This window comes from Barbatula barbatula (assembly GCF_947034865.1).
Source record: "Barbatula barbatula genome assembly, chromosome: 18".
NCBI classification, from domain to species: domain Eukaryota; kingdom Metazoa; phylum Chordata; class Actinopteri; order Cypriniformes; family Nemacheilidae; genus Barbatula; species Barbatula barbatula.
In genome coordinates, this window is record NC_136781.1 from 15,365,356 (window position 1) to 15,383,429 (window position 18,074).

Consider the following 18,074-nt stretch of genomic DNA (forward strand, 5'->3'; position numbering starts at 1 on the left):
TAGTCAATGGGGGCCGATATTGTTCGGTTATCTACATTCAGCACATCAAAATATTTTTTCATGTTCTGCGGGAAATAATGTCATTCGGGTTTAGAATTAAATGAGGGTTAGTAAATCATTTTCAATGTAGGGTGAACTAACCTTTTAATGTCTGGGCCCCCTATTGGTCATGACGATCATAATACTCTGGAATGACTGCACTCATAAATGTATAGGAGCACTGCAAGCAAAACAGTCTGCATTAACGTTATATTTTGAAGCAGAGATCATCCTAAAGAATTATTTTTGCTTAACATCGAGGAATGTGCATTGCAATACAAGGGTTAGACCAGATTGTGACACCAGGTGGCACTATTGGGTAAAAATAAGTGTTCATAGGAGCTCATAAAAGTCTATTCTAGCCTAGATGAGAAACAAGAATGTCCAGAACAGCTGGGAACGAGGGTGATATAGTTATCAGTCTGTTACTACAGCTTTAACTGAGTTAAAATAACTTTACTAGAAAACATTTACAGGTCAACAGATGTTACTGAGCATCCCTACCGTTGATTTTCATTTGTATGACAAATAAACAGACCAAACATAAGGGGCTATAAATGCGTGTTTTGCGTTATCGTGGCAGTGAATAGCCCTATTTAGTGTTTGGCCCAGTAAACCCCACAATAGCCGTCGTATCAGCTAACGTATCATACCCTAAACTACCATCGACCTAATAAAAATGAGCTTGTGCGGTTTCGAGCGGAGTTTGATGAAGAATTTTCCAGGGGATGGGCCTCGAAGCGGTCTGTCATGTGATCTACGACAACTAAGCCTATTGGTCGCAAGATGATGAATATTCACGAGCCAAACCTTCACTATAGTAGAATGGATCATCTGGAGGAGGAGGAGGAAACTCCCGCGGCCGCCGCCCGGCTGGTACACTCGCTGAGTCTGCTGCGTGGATGCAATGGATGCTACCGGCTGTGGTAGTGATTTTTTTTGCACTAACATCTAGGCTGTTAACAAATGTAAATGAGATATGTTTCTTTTTTTAAATATCGATTGCTGTGTGAATGATCACTTTGTTCATTGTAAGCAGTGAGAGAGATGGAGGCCGGTAGAGCAGAAGAGGGAGAGGCTCGGGAGGACAGCAGCGAGGTGAGAAGATGCATGCGTGCATGAATAAACCTTTACTGCATGTTTAAATCTCACTTCTATAAACTACTGCATTTATTAACATACATATACTGTGGCTCAGGAGAGGGGACGGAGGAAATTGCAGTGTTAACCGGCTCTTTCATTCATTCGAAGGTTGACAGTGACACCCATTTCATCTGACAGCGTCTGAGCATCTTTTGTATTTCGGATGAGAGTATCATAAATGAAACCGATCATAAATGAAAGATTTTTTTATATGACATTCACACTCGACATTGTTGCAGATGCATCACGCCTCCTTGACTGTCCATGTTTAAATATTGTTTAGGAAATGTTATAAAATGTACTGAAAATAAAACTTCAATGTTATTCGGATTAAATTCTTGTATTTTAAATAAACTTTTATCATTTTTTTTGCTGTAGCGTGACATGGATGTTATTTATTAAACATTCGTGCATTTACATTTAGTCATTTAGCAGATGCTTTTTTCCAAGGCGACTTACAAAGAGTTCATGGAGCAGTAAGCGATGTGTCATAAAAGAGCAATAGTACGATAGGTGCTAATACATGCACAGTACATTCACGGTATACATTTTGTCAGTTTCTTTCTTGGGATCGAACCCATGACTTTTGTGTTGCTAACGCAATGCTCCAACTGAGCGAGATATTTTATTTTGTGGGTACAAGGGAAAAACAACGCTTGACTGTCAACACAAGCCTTTAAATATAGTCCACTCTAAGTTGTCCTAGGAGTACAACATAGCATCTTAGTTTTGGTCCACATAAAACGATTCAGAATGACGAACAGGCCTAAATATTTCAGCGCATATGCATTTTATACATGTTATGAAAGATAACAGTATAGTACATTTGCTATGTGATGGGTCCTCTCAACAGAACGCTCGAGTCTTGTTTATCTGTCTGATATGTTGACACCTTTTCTGTTCTTTAGTGCCAGAGACTGACAGCAGAGAGAGATGAAGCTGAAAGGCAACTCAAGCACATTAAGCGAGGTAAATTCATGATCACTGATGAAGTCATGACCCACTATTGTGATTGTATGGGATTCAGTCAACATGATGACATTTCAAATTAGATTGTGTTTTATGTGTGTAGTCACTTGTATGGCTTTAGACGAACTGCAGCACATTCACTATTTTATGATGTTTACGAAGATAACAAATGCGCAGACAGCATTATTCATTATTCATTTATTTAATTAACAGTTTTATGTAGTACTAACAAACGTATCCCTGTGAACTAAACACATCGCATTTTACATGTACAAAGAGTTGACCTCACTTGGCTCATCCCACTAAACTGAAGCTTGGTATTGTCTTATCTCATTTCCTCTTGCCTCACTCACCCATATCATCATGACATTAGGGGCCTTCGGAATGGTCCATTATTTCTAGGTGTTAGCAGGTGCTCCAGTCTCCATGGCTACTGGGAGCCAACCATGGAGGTGTGTTAGTGTTAACATGACCTTCCCTGCTTCCACTTTGTGATATGTAAGGAACCCCGACTGCAGTTACTAATTTGTTAGCACTCTGACAACACTAGCAGTTGCCAGCCTCAGGAAAATAATCTGGAAACTGAGGTGAGAAAATGCAAATTCGTGTTATCAATAGCAAAAAGTTTTGACTTATATATGCAGCAGCACATTTACTTATATATTGCTATTGAACTTAGAGTTTTTACGAATGGAGATCAAAGTGTGTTGAGATAATTATAATGTCCAAATATTTGTGTCACCTAGGAATAGTATTTTCGTATATTTGGTAGATTTTTGCTCTAAGAAATGACAACTAGAGTCTTTCTACTGTTGTGTCATTGTTTTAATGGCTCGTTGTGTACGGACATCTTTATTGTCTGTATGTTTTATATGTGCGTATGTGAACTGATATAAATCTAAGTATCATGTGTTTCGCTCTTAAATTCATAATTTACTGTTTAAAAGTGTGTAAAGAAACACAGGATATGAGGGCATGTACAGTATTTACCTAGGAACACATTACATTTTTGGGGCTTCTACATCTAACACGTTATTTTTTCACCTCTTTTATGTTTTGGACTGGTTTAACATCGTAGAGTATAATGATTCTGGCTGCCTTTATGATACGCCTGCTGTCCTTTATATTGGTGTCATGAAATTTTCAGACACTCCCTAGGGAGAGACCGTAGACCACACTGAATTCAGCTCTCATTGCTGTCTTGTTATGTCACTGAATTATTAAAAATCACCAATAATGAATTATTTATCAGTAGAAAATGAACATGCCTTTTTATTGTAGTTTATAACACCTCATGCGCTCTCTTATCATTTCTGAAATCCGAATTTGCTTTAGTTGAGCTATATTTAATATGACTTGCAGAAATAACTAAATGCATATTTGGCCAAACCTAATTCGTACAATATTAATTTTCATATTTACCCTGTCGCCGTTAGATCTTTGCACCAATCGATTGTGTTTTTGTATGTAAAAGGCGATCCGTGTATTCACATTTTTGCTACAATTAACATGACACAGCAAATGTCACTAGTTTGGCCTAGTTCCTGCCATAGAGGACAATAGTCTTGTGCTGGTCGCACGTGATTGGTCGATGTTCTATTTGATGATTGGCTGCTGCAGGGGCGCTGCTGTTGAGTATCTGGGAGGCACGGGGTCTGTGTCTGGGAGAGCATCTGTCTCCCACCTCCTTTTTGGGACGCCCGAATGAGTTTCATTAAGAATCGCCTGTGCACTTATGCAAATTAAAAGACACACTGTGTATTAAGCCATCACCTTCATTACTCATCTTATTTACACCTATGTTTTACATGTCCTAAAGACTGTACTTTTTTTGTATCCAAAGTATATATTTGATTTTGAAAAAATGAACGCTTTTCCCTCTGTGTATATTTTAATAGTTTGTACATCCGCCTTTGGATTGAACTAGACTATGGGTTGCAAGCACAGACGCAATTAGTACTTGAGTTGAAAGCAAAATTGCCGGGTAATTAAACTCGCACTGTTAAGATTTATTAAAAGAGCTTAATCGCTGTGATCAAAATTGCGATGGAAGTGCTTTAGACTAATGCTAGACTAACATTGCGTCGACGTGGCAGATAAAATGCTTGTTTGAAGCTCTTTCCTGCCTGTCCGGGATGCTCTGGGTAACTTCCAGGTCTGCCTGATTCTGCAGAGCCGTATTTTTTGCTCAGGCAGCATTAAGCACGGAGTACTTGCTGACCTAGAATGTAGAGACGGAAGAAAAGCCCAGAAGCAGAGCTCTTGCCAGTCAATCATTACAAGCCAGATGAGTTGAGCAGATGAGGGAGGGAGCCACACCCCTTTTTATTGTCCTGCTTTATTTTCATGGGCGGCATGTGCACAGACTCATCCTCATGTTTATTGTCTTAACTTTATTTAGTTTTTCCTTTATAATTATAATACTACTTAAACATATGGGTGATTCCATGCAAATGTCAACACTGCGATAAGAATATCGACATTTTTACCAAAGGTTTTCACTATACTGATGTCAGTATCTGTCAAACACCATTGCATGGTTTAAATACCAATGTGAAGTCTCTCTTAAAGGTCCAATGGGTATTTTTTTTGGAGGATCTATTGACAAAAATGCAATATAATATACATAACTATGTCTTCAGAGGTGTATAGAGACCTTATTTATTACCTTAGAATGAGCTATTTCTATCTGCATACGCCTCGGGTCCCCTTGCATGGATTTCGCCATGTTGTTTCTACAGTAGCCCTAAATGGACAAATTGCTTTACAGAGCATGTTTCATAAATACATGATCTCCTTCAGCAAATATCGAAAATGTGACGTCATCTTAGTCCTGTGTCAGCCACCGTAGGGCTTCGAAAGGGAGGGGTGGAGTGAGCCATTGGTTGCAATTCGCAACTTTACAAATAGATGTCGCTATATGTAATTTCATACACATTTAAATCACATCTTCCCATTAAGACAATTTGACGAATCCTGTTTAAGATTTTGGTTACAAATTAATGATAAAACAGGAGGTCTGATAGTCTGTGATGGTTAGTGAACCTTACTTTGTTTTGACATTGCATTGTTTTTTCTCGCAGCTGCATAGTCGCCCGTACTGCGTATTTAACAAGTGATGTAATTACGTATTAAGCATCTTAATCCTATCTGGTAATGTGATTTGTCAATTTAGACATTTTGAGACTTTCCTTTACTGGTTTCTTTAAAGAGTACATATTAGGAGATCATGTAAATTACATTTCATGCGGTGTGTAACGTTGCCATGTGTGAATGTACAGTAAGCAGTCTGCCAAGTTGTAAAGCCAAAGGTAATGAATAACAAAATTGTTAGCTTGGAAAAAGCGAATCGACACTGAGTCACGCAAATGAGTCGTGCCCTAAATCAATTTGCGAACCTCCGCATATTTACGTCACTACATATAGTCCCCGCCTACGTTTTGCTAGGACTTCAAAAACTTCAGTCTTCTCTTCTTAGCACTGTAGCTTGTGAGCATCATTCGTGGTAGACCAATCACAGCAGACTACACCATCTGACCAATCAGATCAGAGTAAACTGGCGGAAAGGAGGGGATTATACGGATGATTCACCAAACGAATAATTTGAGAGTGAGTCAAAAAGTAAGGTGTTTTTACACCTTGTATGTACGTAAACTTGTCGTTGGAATACGTAAACCATGCAATCATGCTACGGTCTAAGTTTGCCTTACTAACACGATGTATCTTCTTACTATTTCATTCTTTCAGCTTTCTTTTGATATTTCTAAGCTTAAAGATGCATTTCACATGCTTACTTTTAATACTGTCCAAAATGTAATCTCTTAAAGTATATCACTGTCTGTTTCAAGGAACGCCCCGTGTCTACAGGTTCAAAATTGGATTGTTGAAATCCAGTTTCCGTTTTTACATTGTACAGTATGTTAGTACAAAAGACTTTAATGAGTGGAGCTATTCATTTTAGGAATGGGCTTTAGGGTGAGCTGACTACATACTGTACTCCACCATGACGAGAGTAGCGTTGTTCCTGCATTATTCAACAGCGTTTAATGGAGAAATGCATAATAGAGACTAACCTCGCCCTTCAATTTCTCAAAAGTTACAAATAATGGACATTTATTCACATGCCTTTAATCTCCAGACACAGACAGTGTGTTTATCTGACATTCAGTCAAATAATAGTTACAAGTCGACTATTTAGAAATAGTGCAGTGCGTTAAACTGAAGATACATATAGGGGCTCTGACATCCAATCCTCTAGTTTAGAGACCAGTGTGGTGTCTAGAGTTTCTGTCCTGGTGCTTTGGAACAACAGGAATGAATGGGGCCCAAATAGGTGGGAAATGGTTCCCATTGTGAACATGTAACCGATAACTTCCCATCTCATTAAACTCACCGTGTCACTGATCATGATGTCCCATTTTATCATCATAATACAGTCATTTATATAGTCATGTTTGTTATCAAAATGTTTGTCTTATTTCTGCATTACTGAAAGATACAACCCTGTTTCTTTCTTTAAAGTACACGTCATGCATGTAATAGCAGGGTATCACAAGTTGACAGATTCCCTCACTAAACTGTGTAGGAGGTGGTGTAACGTTCGAAACAGGAAGAACTGTAATATGAATGAACAACATGATTGTACTCCCACCATTACTGCCATGGGAGCAGCTTAAAGTTTATAGCCATATTACTGATCGCTTATATTTGAAATATGCATATTTAACACCCAGCAGGATGACAATCCTCTGTACATTCACTCTACATTGAATGTTATTGCTTTTTGTAGTTTCCCAAATGGTCATCGAGGAGGTAAACGTACTGACGACCCAACTGGAGATTGAGAAATCCTGCCGGGAAAATGCAGAGGCTCTGGCTACCAAGGTATTTGGCCACCGTATTTCAGTGACTTTTAATAGGAATATATTTTTCAAATAATATTCTGTTGTCTCCTACTCACCTGCCAAACCTGTTTAATTTCTGAACATCATCCTTTTTTTTCATATAAACAGTATAAAACATTTTTTACAACTCGCTTTTTAAGTCAGTTCAATATATTTAAGTCCAACCGACTCATAAAGCTAATTTGATTCAACTCAAAAATGTAATGGAGCTTTTTAACGTAATTTTTTGACGTTGAATTGAAATGAGTGACATTTGTTTTACAGTGCAGAAAAACGTCCTGTTTCAGTTCTTTAACACCACACAAACAAAGTAAAACCAATAGAATATGTATGATTTAAAAAGTTTAACAAATATCTTTAAGATTTATTTATATATGTAAGATTAATATATATATATATATATATATATATATATATAAATAAATAAGAGGAAACCCGAAGTTCTTCTGGACCAGTTTTTTACCTCTTGCAAAGTGGTTTATACCAGGGGTTTTCACACTGGGGTCTTGGGACCCCCAATGGTTCTCCAGAATGTTCTAGAACAAATGTTGAACAAAAACGACAGAAATAGTTTCATTTCTACATAACAATATATTGTCTTTATAATATCCCACTATTTAAACCAGCAGTTTAAAAGCAAGGGGTTCCCTCACGAAAGGCTCAACATATTTGGGGGTCCAAAGTTAAAGATCCTGGTCTATACAATAAAATTCTGTACGAAAAAGGCCAACATCTAAGTTAGGGGTGAGTGAATGATGACAGATTCTTTAGACCGTTTAATTTCTCTTTATTTGTTTCTTCAAAGCAAAGTAAGTCTACTTCTAATATCTGTGGAGACGGTTTAATGTCCAAACCATGTCATTTAGAGTTTGTTTTAAAATGTTTCATTCATGTACTCATATTGGTGTGTATGTTGTGTTCAAGTCATTTCTTGTGTTGTGTACAGTTGAACTGTGAGAACAGAAAGCTGAAGTATTTGAGTCTGTCATCACGGCCATGTCTGGACGAGCTGTTGCCCAGTATTTCCGACTGCATTTCTTTAGAAGAGGAGTCTGACCAACAGGATCCCAGCTCTGATCCCTTCTCACAGTACAAACAGCAGGTCAAAGGTGAATACCACACGAACATCTTAGCTCAAACTAAAACCGGATGCAAGCTGAACAATATGACGTCTCTGATGCTGCATTTAAATTTGACCTTTATGACAAATGACATAAAATCATGGGCTGTGATTAGATGACAGGCGTCGGTAATATCATTCTCAAGTGTCTTGATCAACACCACTGCTGCTGTTGCTTCAATCCGTGGAGCAGTCAATGAACTGGGCACGGGAAGTCACATACGGGACAAATCAGGCAGGCTCAATATATGGGATGTCCCAGCTAATACGGGACGGTTGGCAACGCTACATGCAAGCATTGGTATTTCCTTCAGGAAATGATATTTATGAATGTCTGATGCCATGTCTAATGCCATCTGTTGATCTTTTTGTTATAGAAAATTGCCAATGTTCTTCACCAATGACAGTTTCCTGTGCATAGGAATCTGTCCTCACGTACACAGAGGTACATCCATCACAATACTTCTGATTATTTCACAGATCTTCAGGAAACAGTGAGTTCTCTACTGGAGGAAAAGAAGCAGTGGACGTGTCAGCTTCAAGAGCAGAAGAGACGGATAGAGGAGTTGACAGCACTTGTGAGTACCAATTCAGAGTGACATTTTATTTAAAAGCTCGGGAGATATGAATTATGCCTAGATTTTTTCACTAAACTAAGACAAGAATTAGTCAAGGTCAGCCATGTTGTCTAAGCAATGAGCTATAATGAGCATTATTTCTCTGTCTGTTTATAAGAACAACCAGTTATGATGGGAAATAGCCTCTATAGGCTAAGGTGGCAAGCATTTTGTGTGGTAGCATACTGTAGCTTAGATAAATGGGTCGGAAGTTTACATTATAAAATGTTTAGTTCTGGTCCTGAAGATGATTCGGATCAACCGTTAAAACAGTACGTTACTGGGAGTAGTATGAATACATTTCAGAGCATCCACCATGTTTTAGTGACATGTGACTTGTAAGTTTTTTGACCTATGACCTATTAACAGCAACCTGTACTTGGGCGTTGATAAAAGCATAATTTAGTCACGAGAAATTCATTTATTGGCACATATATTGAAAAAAACGCCCTAAAGTTTTCTGCAATTTTTATTTGATTCACTTTTGAAATTTGACTGTTGCTCCGCTCCCGTGGCATCATGGGATATCGTTTATCGTCCATCCAATGCACACACACAGATCTAAAGCAGTAAGATCCATCCAGGTATTTCTCGCCTACTGTTTTTGCACACTGTGGTTTGGACATAATATTTGTGACTCATACTTATTTTCGCCTACTATATAGTATGGATGTAGGCAATTGCGGACGCAGTTTCAAGGTCTTTAGAAACTCTAGATGAGACACATGTGAAATTACGCGTTGAGTGTTTTCCTCGAACAAGTAGGAGAAAGCAATTAAACAAAACAGAAGAACAAAAGCATCTCTATTCATTTCAGTCGAGCTCAGTCAAGCCTGACAGCTGTTGATGGGGGCTTGAACTCCAAAGAGTCTTGCTGTATTTTAACCTGGTCATGAATAATAAATCAGCCTGTAATGAAGCCTTAGTAACCTGCGGTACCATCGGACCTAAATGGATATCAGTGTAACAATATCTAATTGAGTCTCTTTGCCTGATGTAACTTGTGCCTCGTGCTCTTTTGAAGACTGAAAAGGAGCAGGCCGAGATGAAGGAGCATTATCAAACCATTGAGCAGCAAACCAAGACCATTAAGAGGTTCAACAGGGGTAAGTACAGTGTTTGTGAATGCCGTTCGCTTACATTCAGAAGCATGACATCATGACATCACCTCAGATGCTCTGCAGTGCTTGATGTTTTCTGCAGCCCACTCACTGCCGGCCTGCACCCCCGTCCCTGATCAAATTATCTGTAAAACATTCACCGCAGGAAGTCCCTATCTTCCAAATGAGAGTGGTGCACTTTATTTGAACTTCCTGTCTGTGGAACAACAGAAACAGTCTTGGTTATGTCATATACAGTACAGGACGACTTCAGCTAAACTCGACTTGCTTACCACAAGGGTTTAAATGATACCTGGGTTGAAATGTTCAGGCCATTAAAGGAAGACCCATCTGCTTCTGAAGTGTGAATGGAGGATCGAGTTATAGCCGACCTTTGACTGCACATAAATTGATTTTAAAGCAGTTTAGTTACATTACAGTTAGGGCTGTGCAATTTATAGTAATCGTCAATTTTGGCCTTCATCATTTACAAAAACAAAACAATGGAGGTAAACGATTATTGTCCCGCATTCCATTTATCAAGGATCTTCTCTTTTCTCGTAGTATAAATCCACAGCGCACACCTTTCCTTTACAGCGGTTCAGCGGTGACATTTATTTTCAGTAAAATTCAGAGTTTAAAAGACAAGTTTTGTTTTGTTTTCTATGTTGTTTTAAAGGTTGATGAGTAATCGGGTTAAATAACGGGATCTCAATATTGGCCAAAATAATCACGATTTTGATTTGTGTCATAATCCAGCAGCCCTTACTACAGTTATATTACTAAAGGAGTTCATCTGATAATGAAAATGACCCCATCATTTACTCACCCTCACTGAACACATTCAATAAATAACATCTTGGCTCTTCCTAGCCTTGTGACGTCATTGAATGAGATTTGCATGTTTGAATCTCCAGTTGTCATATCCATGGTGAAGAAATCCACTGTTATCATGGATTATTTGATCATGGGTTGTTACAATGTACCGATTTTGAGAATGTGATTTTCTTAACCATGATTATTGATATGCCTTTAATATAACACAAGATAATATAGTATATAATTCAACATCAGTTTCTAGTTCCAACATAGTAGGTGGTGTTGTTTTATTCATTTAACACGTTGCCTTAAGAGTTACAAACTCTCCCATTGCCTCCCTACACCCAGTGAGATTTATTGGTTAAGAAGAAAACATCAATTATACCAAAACAAAAGAGGATTTTAATTCAATAGATATCGCAGTGGTACTAATACTGCAAATACTAATACCGTAAATTTAAATATGGTTTTTACTAATACTGTAAATATAAATACAGTAAATACTAAGACAGTATATACTAATAATGTGAATATTTATACACTATATACTAATACTGTAAATACTGATACTATGAATATAAGTACACTATACTAATACTGTAAATGTGAATACAATGAATATTATTACATTATATACTAATAATGTAAAAACCTTCTCCCATAAATATGAATGCAGTATATACTAATACTGTAACTGTGAATACTATGAATATTATTACATTATATACTAATAATGTAAAAACCTTCCATAAATATGAATGCAGTATATACTAATAGTGTAAATGTGAATACTATGGATATTAATACAGTGTATACTGATGCTGTAAATACTACTTCTGTAAAGATTAATGTAGTATATACTTATACTGTAAATATTAATACGCTATACCACTACTGTAAATGCTATAAAAAATATACTAATACTGTAAATATGACTACTATGAATGTTAAAACAGTATATGCTAATACTGTAAATATTCATAAAGTATATACTAATACTGCAAATACGAAAACGGTATATAGCAATTGTGTAAATGTGATTATAATACTTCTCTCTTATGATATTTATCGAATCATGAAATGTCATGCTTCACAGTGATTTTCATATGCTTATAAATAAACGTAACTTTATAACTTAATAGATTGCCTCAGTTATGCACCTGATGACATTTTGTGTCTCTTTAGTGTCTATGATGGCCACTCGGGAGTATGACAATATGAAGGAGCAGCTGGATTTGGAGCAGAACCTCAGACAGAAAGCAGAGACCTATGCACACGAGGTAAGGTCACTCCATCAACAAACAGACACAATCTATCTGCATTAAAATGTCTGTGTGATCAAATGCTTATGCAGTGTCTTTATGACAATTCGACACATCCTTCCCTGTCCATGTATTAAATTGGCTAGGCCATTATGCTTTCAGCTACCAGGTGTCATTCCCCCACACCGTATTTGAATCATTTTGTCCTGCAGATGCTGGTAAAGCAGAAAGAAGCAAACAGACAGAGCATGATTCTCATGCAGCAGGCCGATCCCAGCGTTCAGCTCCTCAAAGCTTTAGAAGATGTGGCCAATGTGACCAAAACCCTGGAAGAAGAAAGACAACAGCATCAAGAGAAGGTAAATCATCATTAAAAAATAAACAGTGAAGTGATATCCCCCCAGTCCACTCAACACAAAAGGCCTTATGGATGATACTGAATTACATGATAGGATTTGACAATGGCATTCCATTGACTGGACCTCGGATTGAGCATTTCATACATAGGACCATAAACACAAATCCTCTAATTTCATTCATGAGTTGTTCCACATCTGCAGTCTCAGCAGTAACATACGGTACTCTTCCTAAATAGAGAATGTGATCGGGTATTAAACTACAATCCCTCAGCATCAGAGGCATCTGGATGCCTGACAGCTGTCATTCAGCAGCCGTCTGTCATACAAAACATCTGTGCTGGCAATGAGAAGTCCCAGTTCATCAGATGCATTTACACGTGATTGTTGCTGAAAGGATTTGATCTGTTTGCTGGTCGGGTTACATGAGCAAGTCAGATCGATATTCTGTCCATGTCGTAGCAAATGGCTGAGGTTGACTGGACAGTTGCAGCATCATTAGCAAAACTGCCTATGGGTCAGACTGATGCATCACCATTCGGAAACTCACAATTCAAAGTAGAGCCTCGTAGCAAAGGTGCACCTTTGCATCTGACTTAATGTTTTCTTTTTCCCTGTGGTGTGCAGGTCAAGGCTATTGAGAACGAGATGGATACTTGTGCTTTACGTAAGCAACTAGTTCAACTGCAGAGGCAACTTGAGATATTAGAGGAGGAAAAGAAAGCGACGGAAGAGAGACTGCAGGAGGAAGAGAAGAAAAACTGTGATTTGGAGAAGAAAGGTGAGATAAAGCCATACTTGAATATTTCATTTTGTCTTATTAAACCCTAGTAAACATTGTTCCTTAGATACAATTTAACCGACATACGTGAGCTCATGTACACATTACTGAAAACCGGAATGTATAGATTAACACCGCCGATCATCACAACCTACATCCTTGTGTCATTTGTTACAGTGAAAGAGCTGCAGGAGCCAAAGCGGAGCTGTGATTCAGCATCAGGCCCCTCCCCTGGGATTGCTCCTCCCCCCGCCCCACTTCCTCAACCTCCTCCACCTCCCCCACCCCCTCCTCCTCCTCCTCCCCCACCTCCTCCCTCTCGCTGCAACCCCATCAGGTACAGTAACTCTTTACTTTACTGCACCAAAACCAGGCTCTCAGCCTTCACTGCAGTCGGATGTTTAAGAGTTCAAATATGTTTTTCTCCCTGTAAAATCCAAGCTTCTCCATCATAACAGCAGCATCTAATGGCAAATCTCTTTGTTCTGTAGCTCCCTCATTGCAATAATGAGAAAATCTTCCAAGGGAGGGAAAGGATTGCCCAAACCAGAGCAAGTCCCAGGTGACGCCCCACTTTTGTTTCTGCAGTGCATGTTGTTTTGTTAGACTATTGTTGGTGTCTGTGTTGACCGTGTCTAACATTACATTTACATTAAGTCATTTAGCAGACGCTTTTATCCTAAGCGACTTACAAAGAGCTCACTGAGCTATAAGCGATATGTCGTACAGGATCAATAATACAATACTGACGGATATGATCTCTCCTCGGTGCAGAGAAAGAAGCAGCTGATGATGTGAAAGTGAAAGCTGTCAATGAAATGATGGAGAGAATTAAACACGGGGTGGTTCTCAGGCCTGTCAAAGGGCAGGACACTAAGGTGTGGTATATGATGTGTTTTCCTCACTATGAAATAGAAGAGAATATATTGAATTGACTAAATATAGACTTTCACGTTTATATGGGTGACATTTTAACAATAATTACAAAAATGTAAAGGTCCGATGTGTTATTATTTGGGGGATTTATTGACAGAAATGCCATTTTAGATTTTCAAGCTAAGCCTTCTCGACCAATCATATTCCTCGCATGTTGTTATGGAAACGACATTGTCATTGGTCAGCTGTGAAAAAAGATGCTTGGCATAAAAAAGTTTTTTTTTAAGAAAAGTTTAACTTTTTTCAACCTCAAAAGAAGTCAAGTGTGAACATGGCCTGCGTTCTGTTTCCGCCTCCGCATCGCTTCGAAAGGGAGAGCACGCTATGCCGCTACATTTCATACACTGGACCTTTAATGTCTCTTATAAAAATACCTTTGAATTTAATTCATTTGTATTCTACTTCAATTTTTGGATTACAATTCTGTATCATTAAATCATTTTCCATTAAGAATTAAAATAGCATATTCATTTTTGGCTTCTTGTGCACTCGATATCGCATGTTTGTTGACCAGTTATTGACAGATGTCATATTTGTAATGTTTGCTTTTGTTCATCTTTACGCTTTTTTTATTCACCTACTGACCTCATCGCTGCAGAGATTTGGCGCAAAGGTACGCTTTAAAACATACTACGTTTACTAACAGTTCACACTACACAATGCGACCACATTCACTGATAACAAAATGCTTAAATTGCTTTATAAGGATAGAAAACTTTTTTGTCAACATAAAGAATTCCTCATAGCATTTGATAGTCCTCCCTGAGGATTGGGCAGGTCATTAAAGCATTTTGAGTGTAGACAGTTCATAGACACAGCAGGGATCAATCTTATTTTGGTTATTGATGGACCGACCCACCAGAGGGGCTGTATAACTTCAGATCAATAGCTTTACCCTCTGGTCATACTGCTTCACATTATGCTGTAAAGGTCATATTAAGAGTATATTTCTCATATTTTTGTTTAAAATAAACTGAATAATATACAACAAAACAACAAGAGATACTTACTAATGTAACTAATGTAGCTGATCTCTCTCTGTGATGGACAGCAGCAGACTCCGGCAGCGGAGGAAAAGCCACAGGAGAGCGCAATGGAGGAGCTGAAAGGCATTCTGGTACGTTTACTGATTTACTTCTGCCCATCACTCAGTCAAAAGCCACACATGTGCACTACAACACCTCCTTATTAGGTGATCTATTGCCACTAGCTGCGTGTGTTATCTTACAGATGAATGAAATTACATTTCGGAGAAATGAAAAGAGAACCTTTTCAAAATTATTTTCAGTTTTTCTGAATTTACTATTTATAGTTATGTGTTTAGGTAAAATAATCTTTTTTGTTTCATTCTGTGAAGTACTAACAATAACTTCAATATAAAATATTGTTTCTATCTGAATTTATTTGCAAAACAAAAAAGATAACTGGAGAAACAGAACAAAATAACAGCTCTGTATTTTTTCAGACCTCAAATATGTAAAATAAAACACGTTTATATTCACTTTTAAGCAACAAAACGATAATATTCATACGTGTACTTAGAAAGGTTTGAAAGGGCAACCTATGAGCAATAACATGTCCTATTGGTTGAAACAGAATCAATATGTTCTCTTTGTGAACCTGCAGGAGACGGTGAAAAAGAGTCCCAGTCGGGGTTTCCAGGAAACTGTCCATGTTAAAAAAGACAGTGAACTGGAAGTGATTCTGAGGAGGAGGCGCAAACAGGCCTGTGATCCTGAAACTGAAGGTTTGGAGCTATACGCAACTCGTATGTGTTAATTCACTCATGTTCATTTGTACTTCAAAGTGTATGTTTGCAAAGTATCCAAATACGCTTCTCAAAAGGTTTAGTTGGTTAAAACAGCTGAAAAATGATTTATGAATATTAACCGTCATGTATCTCTTGCTCAGTAGATGATGGCCAGCTGAGTAAAGTTTCCTCATCCAACAGTCTGAACGGTCGGCACAGCTCTGACTCCGGAAAAGACTCAGACGTGCCGGGCAGCAGCTCTCTATCAGGCAGCGAGCGCGGATCTAGAACCAGCTCAGACTCGGGCCGAGAGCCAGCTGTGGCCCGACAGATCTCAGATTCTGTCACAAAGCCTAAAGCAACCAATCAGCCAGACATTGTCTGCAGCTCTCTCACTGAAAAAGAGACCACCGAGCCCCCCAAACCCGTCCTCAACGGATGCTGTTCAGGGTAAGCTCATATTTAACAATCACAGTAGATTGAAGAAAGAATTGGGTGAATAACACCTTATATGTTGCAGGGAAGTGAAGGATGGCGTTCCAGAAAAGTGGGCGGGGTCTAACGAGATTGACCACACAGCTGCAAGTGGCGAGCTGCATGCCACCATCTGCTCTTCTGCACAAAGCCCCGATGCAGCACACGGTAGCACAGACGCTGACTGCTAACAGCAAGTTGTACTGCGAGGATAATTTGCACAAAAACCATGATTTCTACATTTATTTATTCTAAGTCAACTCATAATTAAATTATAGCAAAAAATTGCATTACTGCAGATTTTGAGAGCAGTTCATTACAAAAACTCACTTTAAATGTACCGTGTCCGGTATCCTTTTGATCCTTAACAGGGTGTTTACACATCATTTGTCATAAACTTTACACTTAAAATGAATTCTGAGTTGCTATGAGTTTGGATTCATATTACATTCATAGATTCAGCAGCTGAGCAAACAAGTCAACTTTTAAAGGTGAAGTATTGAAATGCTTTCGTCATCAGATAGATTTAGATTTAAAGCCTTCTGGCTCAAGCGTGATAGGAGTTTCAGGTGAGACTGTCTGTTTATTCGACCAATAAGAGATGAATAATAAATGAAAAACAATATTGCAAAACAATCCAGAGATAGAATCACCCGCATCGCACATCTTGGCACCTTTGCTGTTATACATGAAGGCCTTCGGGATCCAGATTATCCAAATTCACTTAAAGATGCAAGTTAAAGCCACGCATGTGTTTCTTATTGACAAGAAGTTGTTTGTCTGTTCTGTCGACCTCTTTAGACACACTCGCCTCTCATGGGATGTAATATTGCACATCCTACAGGTTAGAAAACTATAACATCTTCAAATAACGGAGGGCTACCCAACAACGTCTTCCATCTGTCTCCAAAACATTGCACTGCATGAATGCACTGAACAAACACACGGTTCGGCTTTGAATGAAACAGTTGCGTTATCTTGATTCAGACTGAACTCACTGATGTAATAACATCTGCAAATTGTAATGTTGTGACTGAAAATCAGGCTGCCTTTAAAATTCACCTCGACTCAGTGGATCGTAGTAACTTAGTGTCCATTGTTTTTCATGGTACAATGACATCGTACTGATACTTGATTTGACTTTGATATCGACAAGTAACGCAATTCAGCTTTATGACAACCGCAATAACATTTGACACGGCCAATAGATGCAAGAGCTGAATTGCATGTTTCACAAAAATCTGACTAAAAGAATTGTTCATTTCTTCCTCACGCTGTCATCACATATGAATCTGTTACTATGGAAAATACGTGAAACATTTACACTTTTTTATTGTGGAGACTTCCTTAACCGCTCCTTAATGTCTCAATGTGTATCGGCCTTATACTGTATGCACCATTTCTTCTTTTCCAGCCTTTTTGGAGTGTAGGCTTGTTTTGTATATCTGAGAGATGACAGATCTGATGTGATGTTGAAATGAGTGTGTTTTGAAGCTTAAAAACAGAGTGTACCTGTTTTTATCTGAAGTGCTCGAGTTCTGCCTCCAACCTTTTCAAGTCAACTGAATAAACTTATGAAGAAATACAGTCTGTTCTCTTACTTTGTATCATTTTTACATTTATATAAAAAGGCATGGCAGCATCTTAGCATTAAACTTGAAATTATTGAAAACTATTTGTTGTGCTGAAGGGTGTAAAGTTCTTCCGTCATTATAAACCTGTATGACTTTCTTCTTTTTTCATTGAGGGAAGTTGGAACTTGGTAACCAGACAATATTGTTAAATAAAACACATTAATAGTGTA

The 18,074-nt window shown here is 38.2% G+C and overlaps 1 protein-coding gene across 1 annotated transcript; it reads left to right on the top strand.

Moving 5' to 3' along the window:
- The first annotated feature begins 876 nt into the window (after positions 1 to 876).
- Positions 877 to 17,848, top strand: shtn3 (shootin 3). Its single transcript, XM_079479813.1, has 18 exons — positions 877 to 965; positions 1,079 to 1,137; positions 2,091 to 2,151; positions 6,941 to 7,035; positions 8,002 to 8,164; positions 8,656 to 8,753; positions 9,817 to 9,898; positions 11,897 to 11,991; positions 12,186 to 12,332; positions 12,957 to 13,110; positions 13,288 to 13,447; positions 13,602 to 13,672; positions 13,885 to 13,988; positions 14,645 to 14,659; positions 15,098 to 15,163; positions 15,673 to 15,793; positions 15,961 to 16,246; positions 16,317 to 17,848. The coding sequence occupies exons 1-18, from the start codon at positions 947 to 949 to the stop codon at positions 16,459 to 16,461; spliced, it is 1,941 nt and encodes a 646-aa protein (XP_079335939.1). The 5' UTR covers positions 877 to 946; the 3' UTR covers positions 16,462 to 17,848.
- The last annotated feature ends 226 nt before the right edge of the window (positions 17,849 to 18,074 follow it).

What these genes read in the sequence shown, in the direction of transcription:
- shtn3 (XM_079479813.1), top strand. An exon ending in CATTAAGAGGTTCAACAGGG is followed by an intron (nt 9,899 to 11,896) that starts GTAAGTACAGTG and finishes GTGTCTCTTTAG; the next exon opens with TGTCTATGATGGCCACTCGG. An exon ending in TCTCGCTGCAACCCCATCAG is followed by an intron (nt 13,448 to 13,601) that starts GTACAGTAACTC and finishes TTTGTTCTGTAG; the next exon opens with CTCCCTCATTGCAATAATGA.